Raw genomic sequence first — 22717 nt, 5'->3', positions numbered from 1 at the left:
TATTGTATATGTGAATCAATATATAATTTATTTGGAGTTTCAAAGTTAGAAAAATGCTAAATTTTAAAAATTTTCATGAAATTTGGGGATTTTTCACCAAGAAAGGATGCAAGTAACGACGAAAATTTACCCCTGTGTTAAAGTAGAATATGTCACGAAAAAACAATCTCGGAATCAGAATAATCGGTAAAAGCATCCAGAGTTATTAATGCATAAAGTGACAGTGGTCAGAATTGCAAAAAAAGGCTCAGCCCTTAAGGTTAAAAAGGGTTCAGTCCTTAAAGGGGTACTCCACCCCTAGACATCTTATCCCCTATCCAAAGGATAGGGGATAAGATGTCTGATCGCGGGGGTTCCGCCACTGGGGACCCCCGCAATATAGCATACAGCACCCACCTGTTACTGCTACGGAAGCGCTGGAGGGTCTGGTTCCCGACCACGGGAATGGAAGATCGTGACGTCACAACTCCTCCCCGTGTGACGTCACGCCCCGCCCCCTCAATGCAAGTCTATGGGAGGGGGCATGACCGAGGATTGCTAGCCCATCCTCACTTACTGGACTTTGTCCATGCCTGTGATTTCTATAAAAAGGAAAATAAAATTTTATCAAAGTTGTCTACGTCCCGCATTAATATAGACCAAACTACAGAGGGTTAGGCCGGTCTATTGTGCGCCTAATTTATCAAAAGGCGCACGGCTCTTGATAAATTCTGCGCACAGACTTCGGGATCTATGCTTTAGACTGTATTTAAACCTGCTCCAGCATGGTCTGACATTTCGGCGTACTTTCAGCCGATGCGACTTGTAGCTGAAAAGTCGCTTTTGATAATTTCAGCACCAATGCATTTTCCAATGCATTTCCGTCTAAAATAGACTAGAATGCATCATGTTCTAAAAATCCTCTAGAGCAAAAGTCGCAAAAGAGTCTCACATATTTAGACTGCGACTTTCTGTGCGAGAAATATAGGCAGGAAAAACCAGTCTAAATCCTTTGATAAATCTCCCCCATTGTTTTCACTATGACGGAATATTGGGTTAAGTGTCAGTTGGGATTCAATTGTTTCCTGATTTGTACAGCGGTAGAATTATTTCCTTGTCGTGGGCATCTATGCCCCTTTTAATGAACCACAACCTATAACTATAAGGATGACCCCAAGAAACCCCCTGACCACATGCACCCTGGGCTAAAATGTGATGTGATACACAGTGACCCCCCCGACCTACGATGGCCCCGACATACGATCATTTCAACATGTGATGGCCTCTCAGAGGCCATCGCATGTTGAAGGCAGCATCAACATACGATGCTTTTGTATATCGGGGCTGACAATCACTTACCTGTCCTCGGGGCTCCGGCGCGTCCTCTCCGGGATCCCCTGCATCGTCGGTGCTCTCCATCGTCGTCATCACGTCGCTGTGCACGCCGTCCCGTCATCCAATAGGAGCGGCGTGCGTAGCGACGTGATGGCGGCGACGGAGAGCGAGGATGTCGGGGAAGCAGAGGCCTTACCGGAGCATCGGGGACACCCCTGGGACGCGGCGACAGCGATGAAAGGCGACATCCAGGGCAGCGGTGACGAGCGGTGATGGTCCGGAGCGGTGGGGACAGGTGAGTACAACTTCCTCTACTAGTGGTCTTCAACCTGCGGACCTCCAGATGTTGCAAAACTACAACTCCCAGCATGCCCGGACAGCCGTTGGCTGTCCGGGCATGCTGGGTGTTGTAGTTTTGCAACATCTGGAGGTCTGCAGGTTGAAGACCACTGTCCTATACTTTACATTGCACGGATCCCTCAACATATGATGGTTTCAACAAACGATGGTCCATTTGGAACGGATTACCATCGTATGTTGAGGGACCACTGTACAGTAATGTCTCCTCCTCTGGCTCTTGAAGGACTAGAACTCCCAGCATGTCCAGGGTGTCTGGCATGCTGGGCGTAGTAGTACTGCAACAACTGGCGGCACACTGCTTGGGAAAAACGGAAATAAAGTAATGTAATCTCTGAGAGGAAATCACGAGCTGGTCCCTGAGGTGAAGAAAAAAAAAAACACTGATTGTGCAAGACTTGTGCAGAAGATGGGAACTACACGTCCCATGATGCACCGGAAGCACTAGGCCAGCCCTGTGTGCGGAGCTCAGACACGGCTACCGGGCAACGGGGCGCGGGTATCGGCTGTAGCCGGGCACCATTGTGTCTGTGCAGGTGACGGAGCGGAGCACCGAGCGGAGGAGCGGCATCTCCCGGGGACACGGTTTTCAGCATGGAAGACCACAGGTATTGTCAGCCCATATACCGGCCATGTTATGTCATATACAGGAGGGTGGGGGGGTATGCACGCCTCTATATTTATAAACCAAGTTACTATGGACTGTCAGTAAAAGTGGACTACAAGTCCCAGCATGCATTACTGGGAAAGGCATAGCTTCTCATTGCTGTAAGCCAGTGTTACCCCAAACCTGTGTCTCCCCAGCTGTTTGCAAAACTCCAACTCCCATCATGCCAGGACTGCTACATGCTCTCAGGGCATGATGGGAGTTGGAGTTTTGCAATAGCTAGGAAGGCAACAATACTCTAGGGCAGTGGTCTTCAACCTGCGGACCTCCAGATGTTTCAAAACTACAACTCCCAGCATGTCTGGGCAGGCTGGGAGTTGTAGTTTTGCCACATCTGGAGGGCCGCAGGTTGGAGTCCGCTGCTCTAGGGCAATGCTTTCAAACAAGTGTGCCTCCAGCTGTTGCAAAACTACAACTCCTATCATGCCCGGACAGCTGTTGCAACAGCTGGAGGCACCCTAGTTGGGAAACAATGCTTTCGACAAATAGAGCTTATGGGGTTTACATACTACTACTACTACTACTCCACTTGTCCAGGGGGTGAGAAGGCATGATGGGAGTCATAGTTTTGCAACGGTTAGCGAGCCACAGGTTGGGGAACAATTCTGTAGACCAGTGGTCTCCAAATGTTGCAAAACTAAAGCTGTCAGCATGCCCGGACGGCCTTGTGTGGCAAAACTACAACTCCCATCATGTCTTGGGAGTTGTAGTTTCACATCATCTGGAAGTCCACAGTTTGGAGATGACTGCTGTAGACGATAAAAGGAAGCTTATGGGGTCAGCTTACTACTAATGTTGTCCAATGGTTACAAATGCACACTGGGAGTTGTAGTTTTTGCAATGGTTGGGAAGAACACTGCTGTAGATAATAATGGGGTGAAATAGCATAATGGGAGTTGTAGTATTGTAATAACTAGAGAGCCACAGGTTGGGGAACAAAGCTGGCGACCAGTGTTTCCTAACCAAGGGTGCCTCCAGCTGTTGCAGAACTTTAACTTCTGGGCATGCTGTGAGTTGTCGTTTTGAATCACCGAAAATTGCACAGTCGTGATAATAAAAAGGTATACGTCTTATTGGTATTAAAATGATAAAACAATAACAAGGGGACATACATCCCAAACAAAGACTCCACAAGTCCCAGTGCAAGTTACCAGCTATACACTATGAATATAAGGTCCTAGTGGATGGATCCTGCCAGCGGTGACCCCACCCTGCAAGGTGAAAAGTGTCATCAGATATAAAGAAAACAAAATAAATAAAAAAAATCAGCCATATATCAATACAGAACAGACATGTGGAGTACCCCCGACGCACGTTTCACCCACTTCCTTCGCTTCTTCAGGGGGAATGGCTAACTGGGGAACAGAATGGTATTTATATAATGGCCAACCAATCACATTTGAGACTTGCAAAATGCATAATATTATGTAACACCTTGTTGACAACAGCTGGAGGCATCCTAGTCGGGGAAACACTGCTATAGACAATGAAAGGGGCATATGGGGTCTAATACTCATCTTGTCCAGAGGTTGAAATGATGGGAGTTGTAGTTTTGAAACAGATGGCGAGTCACAGGTTAGAGAGCACTGCTTTAGACCAGTGTTTCCCAACCAGGGGGCCTACAGCTGTTGCAAAACTACAACTCCCAGCATGCCCAGACAGCCAAAGATAGAGAGGTACAGGTTGGAGGACACTGCTTTAGACCTGTGTTTCCCCAACAAAGGTGCCTCCAGCTGTTGCAAAACTACAACTCCCAGCATGCCCGGACAGCCAAAGGCTGTCCGGGCATGCAAGGAGTTGTAGTTTTGCAACAGCTGGAGGCACCCTGGTTGTGGAACACTGCTTTAGACAATAATTGGGGATTATGAAGTCAACTTACTACATCACCCTTGTCCAGGAGATAAAAGAGTAAGATGGGATTTGTAGCTTTGCAACATCTAGAGAGCCACTAGCTGTAAAGAGGGATTATAGGGTTTTAAGAGTACCCGTCATCAAACCATATTTTCTAAACTAACTCAGAATATATTCCCTAACTACTCCTAACACCCCTCCTGCCCTAAAAAAAAAATTCCAAGCTTTAAAAAGCTGTGTATCATACCTTTCCTCTTGCTCACATTGTTTGAGCTCCCGGCAGGAGAAAGTGGGTGTTCCCCAGCAGGCGTGATGTCACTTAAAGGGGTACTACCGTGCTGACAACTTATCCCCTATCTAAAGGATAGGGGATAAGTTGCCTGATCGCGCAGGGTCCCGTCACTGGCGACCCCCTAGATCTCGCACGCAGCACCCCGCTCTCATCAGGCCCCGGAGCGAACATTCACTCCGGGTCTTATGACTTGGCCGGTGATCGTGACGTCACAGCTCCGCCCCCATGTGACGCCACGCTCCGCCCCCTCAATGCAAGTCTATGGCAGGGGCGAGACAGCTGTCTCGTCCCCTGCCATAGAGTTACATTGAGGGGGCGGAGTGTGACATCACTTGGGGGCGGAGCCGTGACATCATGATACTCCGGCCCCGTGATCGGCAGTCATTAGACCCGGAGCGATGTTCACTCCATGGCCTGATGAGAGCGGGGTGCTGCGTGCGGGATCGCGGGGGTCCCCAGCGGCAGGATCCCGCGCGATCAGGCATCTTATCCCCTATCCTTTAGATAGGGGATAAGTTGTCAGCACGGTAGTACCCCTTTAAGCCTGTGAGATCTGTGCCTCTCCATACCCCACATGCACTTCCTGAGTTTGGACTTCTGCAAGTCCGGGGGGAGACCAAATTAACTGTTTGGGAATCTCAACAGCAAGTAAATAGGAACAATATATTAAATGTTTAGTTTGTCCAGGGGTTGGAAGTTCTGCAGCCTCAGCTGTGCTATTTATCAGTCTAGGACAGTGACATCCTATGTTTGTGTCCTTTTATAAAGCTATGATAGCTGAGGCCCCTTCATGTTACTAAAATAATTGGCCAGTGTAAAAGGGTCTGTTCCAGGCTGGATAACAATGTGCTCACAGTCACACAATGCAGCCATGCCATGCTTTAAAGGGGTACTCCGCTGGAAAACATTTTCATTTAAATCAACCAGTGCCAGAAAGTTAAACAGATTTGTAAATTACTTCTGTTTAAAAATCTTAATCCTTCCAGTATTTATCAGCTGCTGTATACTACAGAGGAAGTTGTTTTCTTCTTGGATTTCCTTTCTGTCTGACCACAGTGCTCTCTGCTGACACCTCTGTCCATTTTAGGAACTGTCCAGAGTAGGAGAAAATCCCCATAACAAACCTCTCCTACTCTGGACAGTTCCTAAAATGGACAGAGGTGTCAGCAGAGAGCACTGGGGTCAGACAGAAAGGAAATGCAAAAAGAAAAGAACTTCCTGTGGAGCAGATAGCAGCTGATAAGTAATGGAAGGATTAAGATTTTTAAATAGAAGTAATTTACAAATCTGTTTAACTTTCTGGCATAGGTTAAAAAAAAAAAAAAGCGGAGTACCCCTTTTAATGCAAGTATACATCGGGATATTGGATAGTAAGATAACCTTACTAGGAGATTGTATATTTCTTTTATCTTATTTTCGCAGGCCTAGTGATGCCAGCGACCTGCCCTTGCCCAACCTGCAACCACGGCACCAGGAGCTCATCCCTACACCATTTGGCCCTGTAAGTACAATACATGGTTTAAAGTGATGAATATTGGTCATTTAAGCTAAGGCCAGATGTGGTGGATGCAGATTTTGCTGATGATTTTGGTGTGAAAATTCACAAACATTCTTTAACATAATGTGAGTTCTGCAGTTTTAACAATACGTTTAACGTAGAAATTAGGCCTCGTTCACATTGCTGTGGGACTCAGCTATTCAGAGTTCAGTCGGCAATTCCATCAGAATGTTGGGAGTTTTTTTCTCTGCTAAACTACCGGATTGGCGACGGACCCCATTCAAGATAATGGGGTCTGTCGGGACCCAGCAGTGTCTGTTATGTTCCTACCCGTTTCAGGGTCCGTTCTGCTAAAGGAAAAAAAAGCGAAACGGACCCTGAACGGGACGGATGACAAGACAACATTAATGTGAACCTTGCTTCTTATCCTCCTAAAATATAGTTTGTGATAGATCCGTACAGATTGCTTATTGGATTATATTTGGATTTGATTGCTTATTCAGAATTTAGACGTACCCATTCATTTTTTTCTGAGTATACAGTAAGTGCCCATTAACATTATGGAATATCAGAGCGGAATTCCGCTTGGAACTTCGGGTGCACAACCTCCCATTGTTTTTCATGGGATTCTGCTGCACCCCGCATATTACAGAATTTCCCTCCGGACCCACTACATGTCCGTGCAGAGATGTAGTCTGAATGCAACCTAAAAGACCTCTGAATATTAAAGCTGGAATATGGTTGCTATGGGTAACTACTGCTTCACTTTTCCTCTGCTCAGGTTTTTTTTTATTTCCCCCTATGACTCCTGCCTTTGACTTGAGGCCCTGCCCTTGTACGCCATTCACCCAAAATGATTCCCCAAAAAATTACAGTTTTGGGCGAAATCGTTCACTCCTCTCTAGTAGCCGCTGTGGATTCTGTGCATGATTTCTCCCATGTGTGGACAGGGTTTATAATCTCCATCCTAATTCTTATTTATTTTACTGTAAATTAAAGTGGTACTCCAGTACTTTAAAATCTATCCCCCTATATACAGGATATTGGATAAGTGTTTGATCTTGGGGGGGGGGTCCAACCACTGGGATTCCCCTGGCTCTCTTCTGCATGCAACGGTGGGGTCGTCAACCGCTGTCTATGGGTGCATCGGAGATACTTTGAAGGGGTACTCCGCTGCTCAGCGTTTGGAACAAACTGTTCCGAATTCTGGAGCCGGCGACGGGAGCTCGTGATGTGTTAGCCCCGCCCCCTCAATGCAAATCTATGGGATGGGGCGTGATGGCTTTTGGAGGGGGCATGATGTCATGAGGAGGCGGGGCTATGACGTCACGAGCTCCAGTGTTCGGAACAGTTTGTTCCAAACGCTGAGCAGCGGAGTACCCCTTTAAGTACTGTACTGGAGTACGTGGAGACTAAACCCATCTACTCAGGGAGAGATGGTGCCCTGCTTCTAGATCTGAAATCAGACATTTATGTCCTAGCCTGTAGGATTGACCCTGAAAGTCAGCAACAATTCTGCCGTGTCTGAACTCTTTGTAGTATAGATTAACCTACCTAGTGAACCTACATTATTAGATTAGGACATCAGCTAAATGCTAATACATATACTGTATGTTCTGTTTCCTTTGCAATCAGCACTTTTCTGATTATAATTTTAAGGCAAGGCTGGGAAATTCCTATTAACTTCCCTATTGTAGGGGGGGGCGGGGGGGGGGGGGGGCGGGGGGGGGGGGGTCAGAGGAGGGATTTATTATGTGCACAGTTTCTTGTGCTTATGTTCCTAAAGCTAATAATAGGCTGGTTGTCTGTTTGTTACTTACCATTAGTTGATGGCCTGTTTGCTGATTGTGTAATACACCTTCCCTTCATTTAAAGTGTGACAGCAGCATCTTTTGCACTAACTGATAATACAGGGTATAAGTGATACTGATTCTAATGCTGGTAACTGCTTCCAAACCTGTTGCGCTGTTCCTGAAATATGTAGCAAAATCCTGAAATGCATAAAATCTTCTTGGTGCACGGGGCGTTCCCCAGCCTCTTGGTGCACGGTTCTGCCCGCCCGAACCGGCCCTATGATACAGCCCCCCCTGATAAATTTTAATTATCATTGCTGTCGATACGCGCTTTGATATTAGCCTTACGTAAGGCCTGTTGCCACCAGTGCACATGCACCGCATTAATACAGCACGTATTGGTGACATCCTGAAGCAAGGAAAAGTAATATTTAACCGGTGGGGTCATATTACAGGGCCGATACAGGCGCCAGAACGGTGCACCAAAGGCTGAGGGATTCCCCCAGTGCACCAAGATTATTTATTATTATTATTATTATTATAAAATTATAAAAAATTATTATATATCCAATAAACCCTCCCCTGTGTGGCATCAGAATGCAACTTTTTTTTGTGTTTAAAACTTGAAAAGTTACATTTACTAAGTTCAGCACCTATTCTACACACTGCCAGAAGGTGAAAGTCAGCAAGAGTTGTGTATGCAGTCATGGCCGTAAATGTTGAGACCCCTGAAATTTTTCAAGAAAATGAAGTACCGTATTTATCTGTGTATAACACGCATTTTTTAGGCTAAAATTTTTAGCCTAAAGTCTATCTACGTGTTATATGCCGATAAGCCTCTGCAGTTCCAGGGATGTGGAATTCCTATCGCCCGACGCCCGGGACTAGCAGTTTTGGGCGCCGGGCAGGTGAATTTGTTTGGCCCTTAGCCCGGCTTTGGGCAAGCAGGGCCGGACCTGACAAGTGCGGCGGCAATCTGCAGTCTGTATGGAGCGGGCTCCCGACTCCTGCCCGCTCCATATTCTGCCGCCTCCGACAATAAAAAACTGTATCCTCGGAAGCAGAGCAGGGGAGATGAGAAGCTGTGTATGTCTTCTCTCCCCTGCTCTGCAGACGTGCGGGGGGAGATGAGAAGCTGTGTATGTCTTCTCTCCCCTGCTCTGCAGACGTGCGAGGGGAGATGAGAAGCTGTGTATTTGTCTTCTCTCCCCTGCTCTGCAGACGTGCGAGGGGAGATGAGAAGCTGTGTATTTGTCTTCTCTCCCCTGCTCTGCAGACATGCGGGGGGAGATGAGGGGGCATGGCTTCTTGCTCCCCGTGCAGACCTGCGTCCTCTGCCTTCACTCCCCCCAGCTGTAGCTTCGGAGAGCTGAGGGGAGGAGGCGCGTCTGCATGGGGAGACTGTATGCGGCGCTCACAGGGGAGTATGGAGCGGGCTCGGGATTCCTGCCCGCTCCATACTTTGCAGCCCCCGGCTGTTCACAGTAGCCGGGGGCCGCCGCTAATAGCCAGCATGCGGCGATCGCCGCGGCTGGCTATTAACCCTTTAGATCGCCGCTGTCAAAGCTGACAGCGGCGTCTAAAGGGAGATGTGAATGCTCCCTGGTGGGCTAGTGGGGTGGATCGCCCCCCCGGAGCGCGATCGCAGGGGGGCGATCCACTATAGAGGTAGCCGGAGGACTTACCTCTGCTTCCTCCTGTCCCGGCTCTGTCATTGATAGATTCTGGCTGGACTAGGCTCTATCAATGGATCACAGAGCACACAGATTAATAGAGTTCAATAGAACTATATTCATCTGTCTGAGGAATTTAATGATTCCTCATAAGTCTAATAAAGTGTAAAAAAAAAATAAAAAAGTTTTAATAAAAGTTTGAAAGACACAATAACCTAGTGGTCTTCAAACTGTGCCCCTCCAGATGTTACAAAACTACAATTCCCAGCATGCCAGGACAGCCGTTGGCTGTCCGGGCATGCTGGGAGTTGTAGTTTTGCAACATCTGGAGGGCCACAGTTTGAAGACCGCTGCATTAACCCCTTCCATGTTAAAAGTTCAAATCACCCCCTTTTCCTATATAAAAACATGCAAACATAATAAAAATACACATATTTGGTATCGCTTCGTGCGTAATTGTACAACCTATTAAAATATAACGTTATGTATCCCGTACGGTAAATGTAAAAAAATACCAAACCACAGATTTGCTATTTTTATAATATCCCATAAAAAAAGTAAAAAAGCGATTAAAAAGTCAGATCAATGCCAAAATGGTACCAATACAAAAACAGATTATGGCTCAAAAAATGAGCCCTCATACAGCCTGGTATGCGGAAAAAAAATAAAGCTACAGGGGTTAAAAAATGGCAATTAAAAAAATTAGAAAACGTTCAGAATTAATAAAACATGACGTAAACGATACAAATCTGGTATTGCTGTAATCAGGCGGCCTAAAGTATAAAACTAACATGTTACCTCAACCACAAGGTAAATGGCGCAGAAAAGAAAAACCACCAAATCTGCAAAATTATCTTTGACTATTTCAATTTCACTTCCCCAAATAAACATATATTTTTTGGTTCAGAGAATAAGTTATTGAAAAATTAAAAGGTATCATTATAGTAGGTAGTTATGGCTATTATAGGGCGAGGAGGAAAAAATGAGTGCGTAAAAGCGAAAATTGGCCGGACAAGTGGATCGTCATGAGGGACAAGTAGATTTTGCTCCATTTTAGTCCCGTGGACAAGTAGTTTTTTATAAAATTTCCACACCCCTGAGTTCAATGATTTAAAGCGGGCGCTTTAAATCAATGAACTGCAGTGGCTTTTGCAGGTGCAGAGACAGCCAGCGCTGCCAGCTTCTCTGCCCCTGCCTGCCATGGGGTCTAGAGCCCTGCTGCCGCCGCTTCTCTCCCCCGGCTATTGGCACCGTTGCCCCTTCTCTCCCCCTGGCTATCGGTCCACGCTGCTTCTGGCCTGCGGTGTGGCGTCCCCTGCGTCGTTGCTATGCGCTGCGAGACGCAATGACGAGTGACGTCACTCGTCATTGCGCCGTGCAGCGCATAGCAACGACGCAGAGGACGCACACCGGAGGCCAGAAGCAGCGCGGACCCGACCCCGGCAACAGGTAATTATACAACCAGGGATGGGGAGGCAACGGGGCAACAGCGCTGGCAATGGGTGCCGCTGCCCCTTCTCTCCCCCTGGCTATCGATGCCGCTGCCCCATCGCCGGCGCCGCTTCTCTACCCCTGGCTATCGGCACTGGCAATGGGGCAGCAGCACCGATAGCCAGGGGGAGAGAAGGGGCAGCGGCACGATAGACAGGGGGGGGGGGGGGAGAAGGGGCAGCAGCGCCGATAGCCAGGGGGAGAGAAGCAGCGGCAGCAGGGCTCTAGACCCCAGGAAAGGAAGGGGGAGAGAAGCGGGCAGCGACGGCTTCTCTCCCCCTGCCTTTCCTTGGGGCTTCTGCGGGGTCAGAAACAGTGTATCGGGGTATACACGTGCACACACACACGCACCCTCATTTTACCAAGGATATTTGGGTAAAAAACTTTTTTTACCCAAATATCCTTGGTAAAATGAGGCTGCGTGTTATAGGCCGGTGCGTGGTATACCCTGATAAATTACGGTATTTCTCACAGAAAAGGATTGCAGTAACACATGTTTTGCTATATACACGTTTATTCCCTTTGTGTGTATTGGAACTAAACCAAAAAAGGAGGAAAAAAAGCTAATTGGACATAATGTCACCAAACTCCAAAAATGGGCTGGACAAAATTATTGGCACCTTTAACTTTAATATTTGTTTCCCACCCTTTGGAAAAAATAACTGAAATCAATAAGCTTCTTACACCTCTCAGCCGGAATGTTGGACCACTCTTCCTTTACAAACTGCTCCTGGTCTCTCTTATTGGAAGGCGCCTTTTCCGAACAGCAATTTTAAGATCTCTCCACAGGTGTTCAATGGGATTTAGATCTGGACTCATTGCTGCCACTTTAGAACTCTCCAGCGCTTTGTTGCCATCCACTTCTGGGGGCTTTTTGACGTATGTTTGGGGTCATTGTCCTGCTGGAACACGATCTCAGATGCAAACCCAACTTTCTGACACTGGGCTGTACAGTGCGACCCAAAATCCTTTGGTAATCCTCAGATTTCATGATGCCTTACACACATTCAAGGCACCCAGTGCCAGAGGCAGCAAAACAACCCCAAAATATCATTGAACCTCCACCATATTTCACTGTAGGTACTGTGTTCTTTTCTTTACTGTTTTAGATAAACAGTAGAATGATTTGATTCACCAAAAAGCTCTATCTTGGTATCATCTGTCCACAAGATGTTTTCCCAGAAGGATTTTGGCTTACTCAAGTTCATTTTGGCAAATTGTAGTCTTGCTTTTTTATGTCTCTGTGTCAGCAGTGGGGTCCTCCTGGGTCTCCTGCCATAGCGTTTCATTTCATTTAAATGTCGATGGATGGTTCGCACTGACACTGATGCTCCCTGAGACTGCAGGGCAGTTTGAATATCTTTGGAACTTGTTTGGGGCTGCTTATCCACCATCCGGACTATCCTGCGTTGACACCTTTCATCAATTTTTCTCTTCCGTCCACTCCCAGGGAGATTAGCTACAGTGCCATGGGTTGCAAACTTCTTGATAATGTTGCGCACATGGACAAAGGCAAATCTAGATCTCTGGAGATGGACTTGTAACCTTGAGATTGTTGATATTTTTCCACAATTTTGGTTCTCGATGTCCTCAGACAGTTCTCTTCTCCGCTTTCTGTTGCCCATTCTTAGTGTGGCACACACAGACACAATGCAACTTCTCTCCTTTTTGGTGTAATTTTTTTTTTAATATTTCCCACACCTGTTACTTTCCCCAGGTGAGTTTAAGGGTACGTTCCCACACGGCGTATTTGCTGCGTATTTGCTGCTGCGTATTTTATTTTCCCTGTTGAAGTCAATGGGTAGGAAAATACGCAGCACCAAATACGCAGCAAATACGCAGCAAAATACGCCGTGTGGGAACGCACCCTAAAGGAGCATCACATGCGTGAAACAATCTTATTTTTCCACAATTTTGAAAGGGTGCCAATAATTTTGTCCAGCCCATTTTTGGAGTTAGGTGTGACATTATGTCCAATTAGCTTTTTTTCCTCCTTTTTTTGGTTTTGTTCAAATACACACACAAAGGGAATAAACATGTGTATAGCAAATCATGTGTTACTGCAATCCTTTTCTGTGAGAAATACTTCATTTTCTTGAAAAAAATTTCAGGGGTGCCAACATTTACGGCCATGACTGTATCTCTAAAAAGTTGCTTATTTTTGTGCAGTTTGCTGGCTGCTCAAACTTTTGTGACAATTTGGATCGCTATACACAGCATATGTCCATTTTACTATCCTTTTTATCATATTTTTATATTTGCAGTAAACAGCTGATTGCAGGGGTTGTTTTATTTATTTTATTTCAGATGAACCCATTAAAGGGGTACTTCGCTGCCCTGCTTCCGGAGCTCCGCTTCCCATAGACTTTCGTTGAGGGGGCGGGCATGATGTCACGAGGGGCGGCCCGGAACACGGAAGCCCGCACAGTGTTCGGAACAATAAACTTCCGGACGCTAGGGAGTGGAGCTCCGGAAGCAGGGCAGCGGAGTACCCCTTTAAGGAATCCAAAGGCCTTTAATAGGGCATCTGTTGCTTTAAAAGTGTCCGTTTGTGTCTGTTTGCCGGGATTATTTCAGGATATTGCAACAAAATGCCACAGGGTAGGCGTCTTGTTGCATCATTTTGCTCTATCCTGTATGAAATTCAAGTTTTTCTTAGTAAAACTTACAATTTACTTCCACACTACTAAGAAAAAGGCACAAAAAGGCACTAAGGTCATGTCCACGACTAAAACTTAACCACTAATATACAACATATACCACAATCCACTCACACCAGATTTATTGAGTTTAAAGGATCAAACTTAATAGCAACAATGTTCAGTCCGGGCTACATAGGTAATGTAGACGCATTTTACTGTGATAGCACAGCGCTTCTTTAGGCATCAAAAGCGTTTCTTTGTGGGAAAATAACCTTTTTTTTTATTAAATCAACTGGTGCCAGAAAGTTAAACAGATTTGTAAATTACTTCTATTAAAAAATCTTAATCCTTCCAGTACTTATTAGCTGCTGAATACTACAGAGGAAATTATTTTCTTTTTGGAAAACAGTGCTCTCTGCTGACATGTCTGTCCATTTTAGGAACTGTCCAGAGCAGCATATGTTTTCTATGGGGTTTTTCTCCTACTCTGGACAGTTCTTAAAATGTACAGAGATGTCAGCAGAGAGCACTGTGGTCATGATGTCAGCACAGAGCTCTGTGTTCCAAAAAGAAAACCATTTACTCTGTAGTATTCAGCACCTAATAAGTACAGGAATGATTAAGATTTTTTAAAAGAAGTAATTTACAAATCTGTTTAACTTTCTGGAACCAGTTGATTTAAAAAAGTTTTCCACCGGAGTACCCCTTTAATCTTGCTTATACCCCTATCGTGGGGATGTCTGGTCATCCCTGCATAAAAACCAGCTATCCTTAGAAGAATTTGTTGTTTCTTCTGTTTCGGGAGCAGCTGCGGGTGGACACTTGTAATCTGATGCCCTACGAAGTGTTAAGCCCGGATTGCACAACACATTCTGGTAATCGCACATTTACATGTAGCGCTTAACCACACTTGAGATATCTGAACTGTGATGGGCTTTCCATTCTTCTTTTAGTTTCATTGGCTGTCAGGGCATGATGGAAGTTGTATATATATATATATTTTTTTTTCAACTGTAAGTTTTTATTAAAGTATTTTCACATTACAAAAAAGAAAATCAATAAGGCAAACCACCGTATAAGTATCCAAGGACCAAATAAGGCAAGACGCAGGTGACATAATAAGCATTATACATAATAAAGAACAGCGGCATTATCCTCCCAGTAGGGAAGTTGTCGTTTTGAAGCATCTGAAAGTCCACAGTTTGGATTCCACAGCCTTAAAGGACAAGTATCATGTAAAAAAAAAACGTATCCTCTATCTGAAGGTTATGGGATGAGTTATAGATTGCAGGGGATCCGAGTGCTGCCCCCCCCCCCCCCCCACGATCTCCTGTTAAGAGCCCTGGCTCTCCTTCACAGCGGCCCCCCCACACCCCCTCTATATAGTTCTATGGGAGAGCCCAAGATTGCCGAACGGCTCTCCCATAGAGCTATATGGAGGGGGCGTGGAATACAGGCATAAAATAGTATTTATTACCAAAAGCCTCTCCATTAGCAAAACCCAAACATTATACTACATGGTATACATTTAAAGGGGTACTCCGGTGATAAACTATTTTTTTTTTTTTTTATCAACTGGTGCCAGAAAGTTAAACAGATTTGTATATTTCCTATTTAAAAATCTTAGCCCTTCCAGTACTTATCAGCTGCTGTTTGCCCCACAGGAAATTTTCTTTTTTAAATTACTTTTCTGTCTGACCACAGTGCTCTCTGCTGACACCTGTCAGGAACTGTTCAGAGCAGGAGCAAATCCCCATAGCAAACCTCTCCTGCTCTGGACAGTTCCTGACATGGACAGAGGTGTCAGCAGAGAGCACTGTAGTCAGACTGGAAAGAAATTTTAAAAGAAAACAACTTCCTGTGGAGCATACAGCAGCTGATAAGTACTGTAAGGGTTAAGATTTTTTAATAGAAGTAATTTACACATCTGTTTAACTTTCTGGCACCAGTTGATTTAAAATTATTTTTTTTTTTTTACCCGAGTACCCCTTTAATACTGAATGCTACTTTATGTAGTAGAGCATTGAAGTTATGTAGTAGACCTATGAAGGCAAAACTGACCCTAGTAGGGTGAGTGGTAGCCAATGGATGTGTTTGGATGCTTTCCCAGCACACATGGTTAATATACAATGCAAATGCAGCCTGTAAGTGATCTTACTTTTAGATAGTTGCTAGATTAATTTTATTTTAAAAGGGTAGTCTCATCACCTAGAAGGGGGCCTAAGCCAGTGTTTCCCAATCAGTGTGCCTCCAGCTGTTGCAAAACTACAACTCCCAGCATGCCTGGACAGCCTTTGCTGGGAGCTGTAGTTTTGCAGCAGCTAGAGGCACACTGGTTGGAAAGCACTAACCTAAGCTATAGCCTAAGTTAACTCATCACTTTGCTTCACAGCACAGAGCCAGTGCACTTGGAGTGACACTTGGTGTCTATTTGAAAACTAATAAGTCTTTGAGTGTGACATCTCTATATTTTAACCGGTTGCATTGATCATATTCTGCCATCTGCTGGCGATGGGGGTATACAGCAAGAAGAGATCAGAAAACTAACAAACAGCCTAGTGGGAGACGTTTTATCATAACTTTAAGCCTATTGTTTTGTAGGAGTAATTCTTTAGAACTTAATGGCCTATTCAAGGGATATGCCTTAAAGGGGTACTCCGGTGGAAAATACATATTTTTTTTAATTTCATGTTTTTTATTAATTTTATTCAAAACACAAACAGATATGAATAAGTATCAAATACAACAATAAGAAAAGAGTAGAAAAAGCGGACCCCATGCAAAGGGTCGGGAAACCCACTCAGGGGGCATCAGGGTAAGTATGCCCCTGTGTGGCATAAGTACTAAATATTTTTTTAAATCAACTGGTGCCAGAAAGTTAAACAGATTTGTAAATTACTTCTATTAAAAAAATCTTTACCCTTCCAGTAGTTTTTAGCAGCTGTATGCTACAGAGAAAATTATTTTCTTTTTTAATTTCTTTTTTGTCTTGTCCACAGTGCTCTCTGCTGACACCTGATGCCCGTATCAGGAACTTTCCAGAAAAGCATAGGTTTGCAATGGGAATTTTCTCCTGCTCTGGACAGTTCCTGATACGGGCATCAGGTGTCAGCAGAGAGCACTGTGGACAGGACCAAAAAAGAAATTCAAAATGAACAGAATTTCCTCTGTAGTATACAGCTGCTAAAAAGTACTGGAAGGGTAAAGATTTTTGTAATATAAGTCATTTACAAATCTGTATACCGTAACTTTCTGGCACCAGTTGATTTAAAAAAAAAAAAAAAAAGAGTACCCCTTTAAATGTCTGAATGCTTCAGAGACTCACACCTATCCTTTTAGAAGGGTTGCGTGACCGAAACAGAAAATATCGTTACGTTCCCCTCTCGACCCCTGTATAGGAATGTCAACAGTTTCGAAGGTTCAGAACTGCTGACAAATTCCATTTAAGGCATGAAGGAATGCAAATACTGTGCAGTAAATTTACACAGCAGTAGAAAAAAAAAAGATTTAAAAGGGCACAAATCTTTTTTTATTTTTTATTTATTTTTTATTTTTTCCTCTTTGCTCCTGTTTTGTATCATATTGCGATTATTACGTATATAAAGAAATCACTGGGTCGCTTTTGCAAGAGATCGGCCATATTCATCCTCCCTCTGTGTCTGATTTGAAAGACAATCTGCTGCAGCATGATCCTCCCCCCTCTGCCCTTTCAGCTGTAGGGCAAAAACAGGAAAATAAGCGTGTTCTATGTGAACGTGCAGAAAAACTTGCAGACTGACAAACTGAAAATAACCTTTTTACTTCTATGTTCCTTTGAAGTCCCTCTACGTTGGCCAGTCGAATATTGTGGAGTTTTGTTGGTTTCCAAAGGATAGGGGATAAGATGTCTGATCACGGGAGTCCTGCCGCTGGAAACCCCCTGCGATCTCTCCTGCAGCACCCCATGTCATCTTGTGCACAGAGCAAAGTTCCCTTCGTGCCTGATGATGGGCGATACAGGTGCCGGAGGATTGTGACATCATGGCCCCTCCCCCTCGTGATGTCACACCCCACCTTTCATGACATCATGCCTCGCCCCCTCAATGCATGTCTATGGGAGGGGCGTGGTGGCTGCCACGCCCCCTCCCATAGACTTGCATTTGGGGACGGGGACGTAGCGTCATGATCCTCTGGCCCCCTGTATTGCCCGTCATCAGGCACGTAAGGAACTTCGCTCCATGCAAAATATGACATGGGGTGCTGCAGTGGGAACCCTTGCGATCAGACATCTTATCCCCTATCCCCTGTACTTATTAGCTGCTGAATACTACAGTGGAAATTCTTTTCCGTTTGAAACACAGAGCTGTCTGCTGACATCACGAGCACAGTGCTCTCTGCTGACATCTCTGTCCATTTTAGGAACTGCCAGCGTAAAAGGAAATCCCCATAGCAAATATATGCTGTTCTGGACAGTTCATAAAATGGACAGAGATGTCAGCAGAGAGCACTGTGCTCGTGATGTCAGCAGACAGTTCTGTGTTTCAAAAAGAAAAGAATTTCCACTGTAGTATTCAGCAGCTAATAAGTACAGGAAGGATTAAGATTTTTTAATAGAAGTAATTTACAAATCTGTTTAACTTTCTGGCACCAGTTGATTTAAAAAAAAAAAGTTTTTCAGCGGAGTACCAGGTGAAAAGCACCAGGCCAATTTTATTTTTGCATTTTCGTTTTTTCCTCCTCGCATTCTAAAAATCATAACTCTCTTATATTTTTATCCACAGACCCACATGAGGGCTTGTTTTTTGCAGGACTAATTTTATGTTGTAATGACATCACTCATTTTACCATAAAATGTAGGTAGCAACCAAAAAAAATATAATTTATGTGGGGATATTTTAAAGAAAATAGCAATTTAGCAAATTTTGGAAGATTTTGTGTTCACACTGTACACTTTGCTGTAAAATTGACTTGTTCTTTATTCTGTGGGTCAATATGATTAAAATGATACCCACGAGTACATACTTTTCTATTACTGTATTGCTTTAGACAAAATCTCAGACTATTTTAACAAAATTAGTATGTTTGAAATTGCCCTATTTTGACCACCTATTACTTTCAAAATTTTCCTTATATGGGGCGGGATGAGGGCTCACTTTTTGCGATGTGATCTGTAGTTTTTATCAGTACCACTTTTGCTTATATTTAACTTTTTAATCACTTTTTTTATTCAATTTTTTTGGAACAAAAAGTGAAAAAAAACATCAATTGTGGACTTTTTCTTAATTTTTTTTTTTTATGTTTATGCCGTTCACCATATAGGATAATTAACATTTTTTGATAGTTCGGACATTTACACATGTGGCAATACCAAATATGTTTGTAATTTTTTTATTTTTTTAATGCTTTTTTTGGGGGTAAAATGGGGAAAACGGGCGATTTACAATTTTATTGGGGGGGGGGGGGAGAGATGATTTTTCAATTTTTTTTATTTTTCTTACACTTTTTATGTCCCAATAGGGACTATTTATTGCAATCATTTGATTGCTAATACTGTTCAGTACTATGCATAGGCATAGCATTGATCAGTGTTATCGGTCATCTTCTGCTCTGGTCTGCTTGATCTCAGACAAGAGCAGGAGACCCCAAGAGACAGACAGAGGCAGGTGAGGGGCTACTATAGATGATCGGCTCCCCGTGGCAGCATAATCGCTGATGTCCGCCATTACCGGTGGGTCCCTGGCTGCTGACTGCGAGCACCATGTCCCACCTCACCATGACGCACATTTACGTCCACTGTCGTTAAGGGGTTAATGTGCACAAGTAGAACACATTTTTGTAAAGGCCGGGTTCACACTGCTCTTGTTTTTACATTTAACGTGCGCATAGAGGTACTAAATGTAGACGTACCAGTCTAGGGTAGAGTGGGAATATGTTCAGTTATTCACAGAGGAATCACAAAAAACGTTTCCATTAGATATTTATTGATTGTTCACACAAAGCAAATAATTCAAACGGTTCAAGACATGAGGCTATGTACAGTATATATAGGTATATTAAAGCAGCCCCAATAAGGTAATGGGTAGGTAACCGGACCTGTTCTTGCCTTAGTCTGGATTTCCTGCCTACGAGTAGTAGGTTCCCCTGTCCTTGTGACCTGGGCCCACACCGGAACCTCCTTGTTGTCCCTAAGCTAGGTCAGGGATACAGAGAGAGCAGGGCTGGTATACCGGTACAGTATGGCTGCAAAGAGAGTAGTCCCATATGAGAACAGAATACATACAAACCGCAATGGGAGATTCTTAATTAACGTGTTATAATAGCAAACAGAATCCGTGGGGGTGCCCCAGGGGTAAGATTCAGTATTCAATAGTATATACCAGTAAGTCATTATAGATGTGCATAACAAAGGATATGTTTATGCATATACAGATGTATATTTTTCCTTTTTATGTACCTGACTAATACAATTATTATATTATTTATGTCGAAAAAAAATCTCCCTTTAAAAAAAAGGAACACACTAAAAACAAAATAAAGTTTTCCCGTAAAAAAAAAAATGAGCTCAAACTTAAAAAGGGGTACTCCGCCCCTAGACATCTTATCCCCTATCCAAAGGAGAGGGGATAAGATGTCTGATCGCGGGGGTCTCGCCGCTGGGAACTCCTGCAATCTCTCCTGCAGCGCTCTGTGTCATCTGCTGCACGGAGCGAACTTTGCTCCATGCCTGATGATGGGCGATACAGGGGCCGGAGTATAGTCACGTCCCTGCCCCCTTGTGACATCGCACCTCGCCCCTTCAATTCAAATCTATGGGAGGGGGTGTGGCGACCGTCACGCCCACTCCCATAAACTTGCATTGAGATCGCGAAGGTTCCCAGCGGGGGGGACCCCCCACGATCAGACATCTTATCCCCTATCCAAAGATGTATAGGGTCAGAGTAACCCTTTAAGGCTGTCGGGTGAAAAAGAAAATATTTGTGGATCTTGTAATGTGGCAACATTAATAATTATCTTTTAATGTTTCTATTATGGCAATGTAGTAAAAAAAAAAAATCATATCAATTTGGTATCACTGTAATCATATGGACCAGCAGAATAAATGTTATTTTTACCATACGGATTATGGTAATGTGAAAAATAAATTACAAAATTGCTTTTTTTTTTTTTTTCTTTGACCATCAAAAAGGAGTTAATAAAAATTAGCCAATAAAATATATACGGTAAATCTCAAAGTCCTAGGATCCACTAGAAACTGATCATAAATCCTAAATAAGTTGCTGTCAGTGATATAGAAGTGTGGAGACTAAACAAAACTACGAAGAGAAGGAACACCTCAAGCTCAGGTACAGGCAGCAGCATCTTCTGTATTTGTACATGTTCCAGAGTCCAAAGTTCAGCACCTGTGCACAAGCGGACCGAACAGGGGCGGCTCATGACTTAAACCATCCTATGCCCTGTAGATGTTGAGGCTGAAGGACATCCTGCAAAAGACTGAAACCACCACTAGGAGGAGTCGGCTGCATATATTTACATTGTTACTTCAGTTGTGAATTTAGTGACTCCTTAAATGGAATCACTACAGTGATCCCTCAACTTACAATGGCCTCAACATACAATAGTTTCAACATACAATGGTCTTTTCTGGACCATTGTAACTTGAAACCAGACTCAACATACAATGCTACGGACAGTCCAGATCTGTGAAACATGTCAATGGCTGGAAGAACTGACCAATCAGAATGGGAAATTTACTGGTAAAACCCCTGTATTACTGAAGCGTATGCACTGACTGATGTCTGATACCGCCCCCTACAGTACAGGGAGGTATTACATGTTCTGTACACTTTACCTGTACCAGGGTTACCTGCTCCTTTGGACACCAGGTGAGGGTGACTCCATGTTACTTTTTTAGGACACTGTGTGTACTGTGCAGGACCCTGAAGAAGCTCCTTTCCTCTACATAGACCAGTGTTTCCCAAGCAAGGTGCCCCCAACTGTTGCAAAACTACAACTCCCAGCATGCCCGGACAGCCAAAGGCTGTCCGGGCATGCTGGGAGTTGTAGTTTTGCAATAGCTGGAGGCTCCCTGCTTGGGAAACATTGAGATAGACAGTAATTTACAGCTCCCAGCAGATCTTTCTTACTTTTATATGTAAGGAATTTGCTTTATCTGTATTAGTTAAATACTTATTTTTCTTTAATCCTCACTTTTTCCTATTTTTGGATGACATTTTATGGCTTGAGAACCAATTACCAGGTTTCCATAGAGTTATGGTCTCAACATACAATGGTCGTCCTGGAACCGATTAATATTGTAACTTGAGGGACCACTGTATTGTCAGGGGGGCAGTCTGCTAGATGTATAGTTTATGTGTGTGCACTGTTAGCTGTATTTTTAATCGGAGGGCAGTTTGTTGGCAGTATTGTTTATGGTAGGTTGGTCAGTCTGCTGACAGTATTGTTTATATGGGGGCAGTTTGTTGACAGTATCCCAGGGGGTGTGGAAATAAAATAAAAAATAAAAAAAAATTGTCAAAGGGACTAAAACGGGAGCACAATCTACTTGTCCCTCATGACAATCCACAGGTAGAGAGGTTAAACATGCTGCCGTGCAGGAGAAGTCGCGCCTAGTGCAGCAAGAGAGGGAGCGCTGCGTCTGGTAGTCCCGGGCACCTCAGTCCTGATGGAGGTGCGCGCACTGAGTGACGTCATCGCACCGCCTATGCCGGGACGCTGACATCTTGAGCGGCTCGCTATAGTCTGCAGCATACAGCTGCGGTCTATAGGAGTTCAGTAACTGGGCAAGACTGATTTCCCTGTCATATATGTAAATTTTTCAGGCATTTAGACCTACTTGCCCAAAACAAGACTAACACCCGGAAATGCTTGTCCTAAGCATTGGGCGATAACATTTCCACACCCCTGTATTGGGTGGCATCCTGTAGATGGAATATCATAGTCTACTATGCTTTTTCATACTTAATATTTTTACATTCTACTAACATGCTAATCATAAATGTAAAATGTGATGTGAACAGGACCTAGTTAACGTCCTATGTTTTTACATGCAGACTTGTGGTTTTGCTGTAATTTTTTTATTCATTTTTTACTTTCCTATTGAAATTAATTGGGAAAATGCACAACAAATCTACAGCAGACC

The 22717-nt window shown here is 44.1% G+C and overlaps 1 protein-coding gene across 1 annotated transcript in view; it reads left to right on the top strand.

The window, feature by feature from the left end:
* Nucleotides 1–2077: 2077 nt before the first annotated feature.
* The window catches only part of LOC130293624 (uncharacterized), a 48218-nt gene continuing 27578 nt past the window's right edge, over nt 2078–22717 (top strand). The window contains exons 1-2 of the mRNA XM_056542522.1: nt 2078–2279; nt 5904–5982. Of these exons, the coding sequence (XP_056398497.1) occupies nt 2266–2279; nt 5904–5982 (93 nt within the window). The 5' untranslated portion in view covers nt 2078–2265. The remainder of the gene's footprint in view (nt 2280–5903; nt 5983–22717) is intronic.

The sequence above is a fragment of the Hyla sarda genome, chromosome 10 (genome assembly GCF_029499605.1).
Source record: "Hyla sarda isolate aHylSar1 chromosome 10, aHylSar1.hap1, whole genome shotgun sequence".
NCBI lineage: Eukaryota > Metazoa > Chordata > Amphibia > Anura > Hylidae > Hyla > Hyla sarda.
The sequence above is the reverse complement of the archived record's forward strand: the minus strand, read 5'-3'. Positions and strand labels throughout refer to the sequence as shown.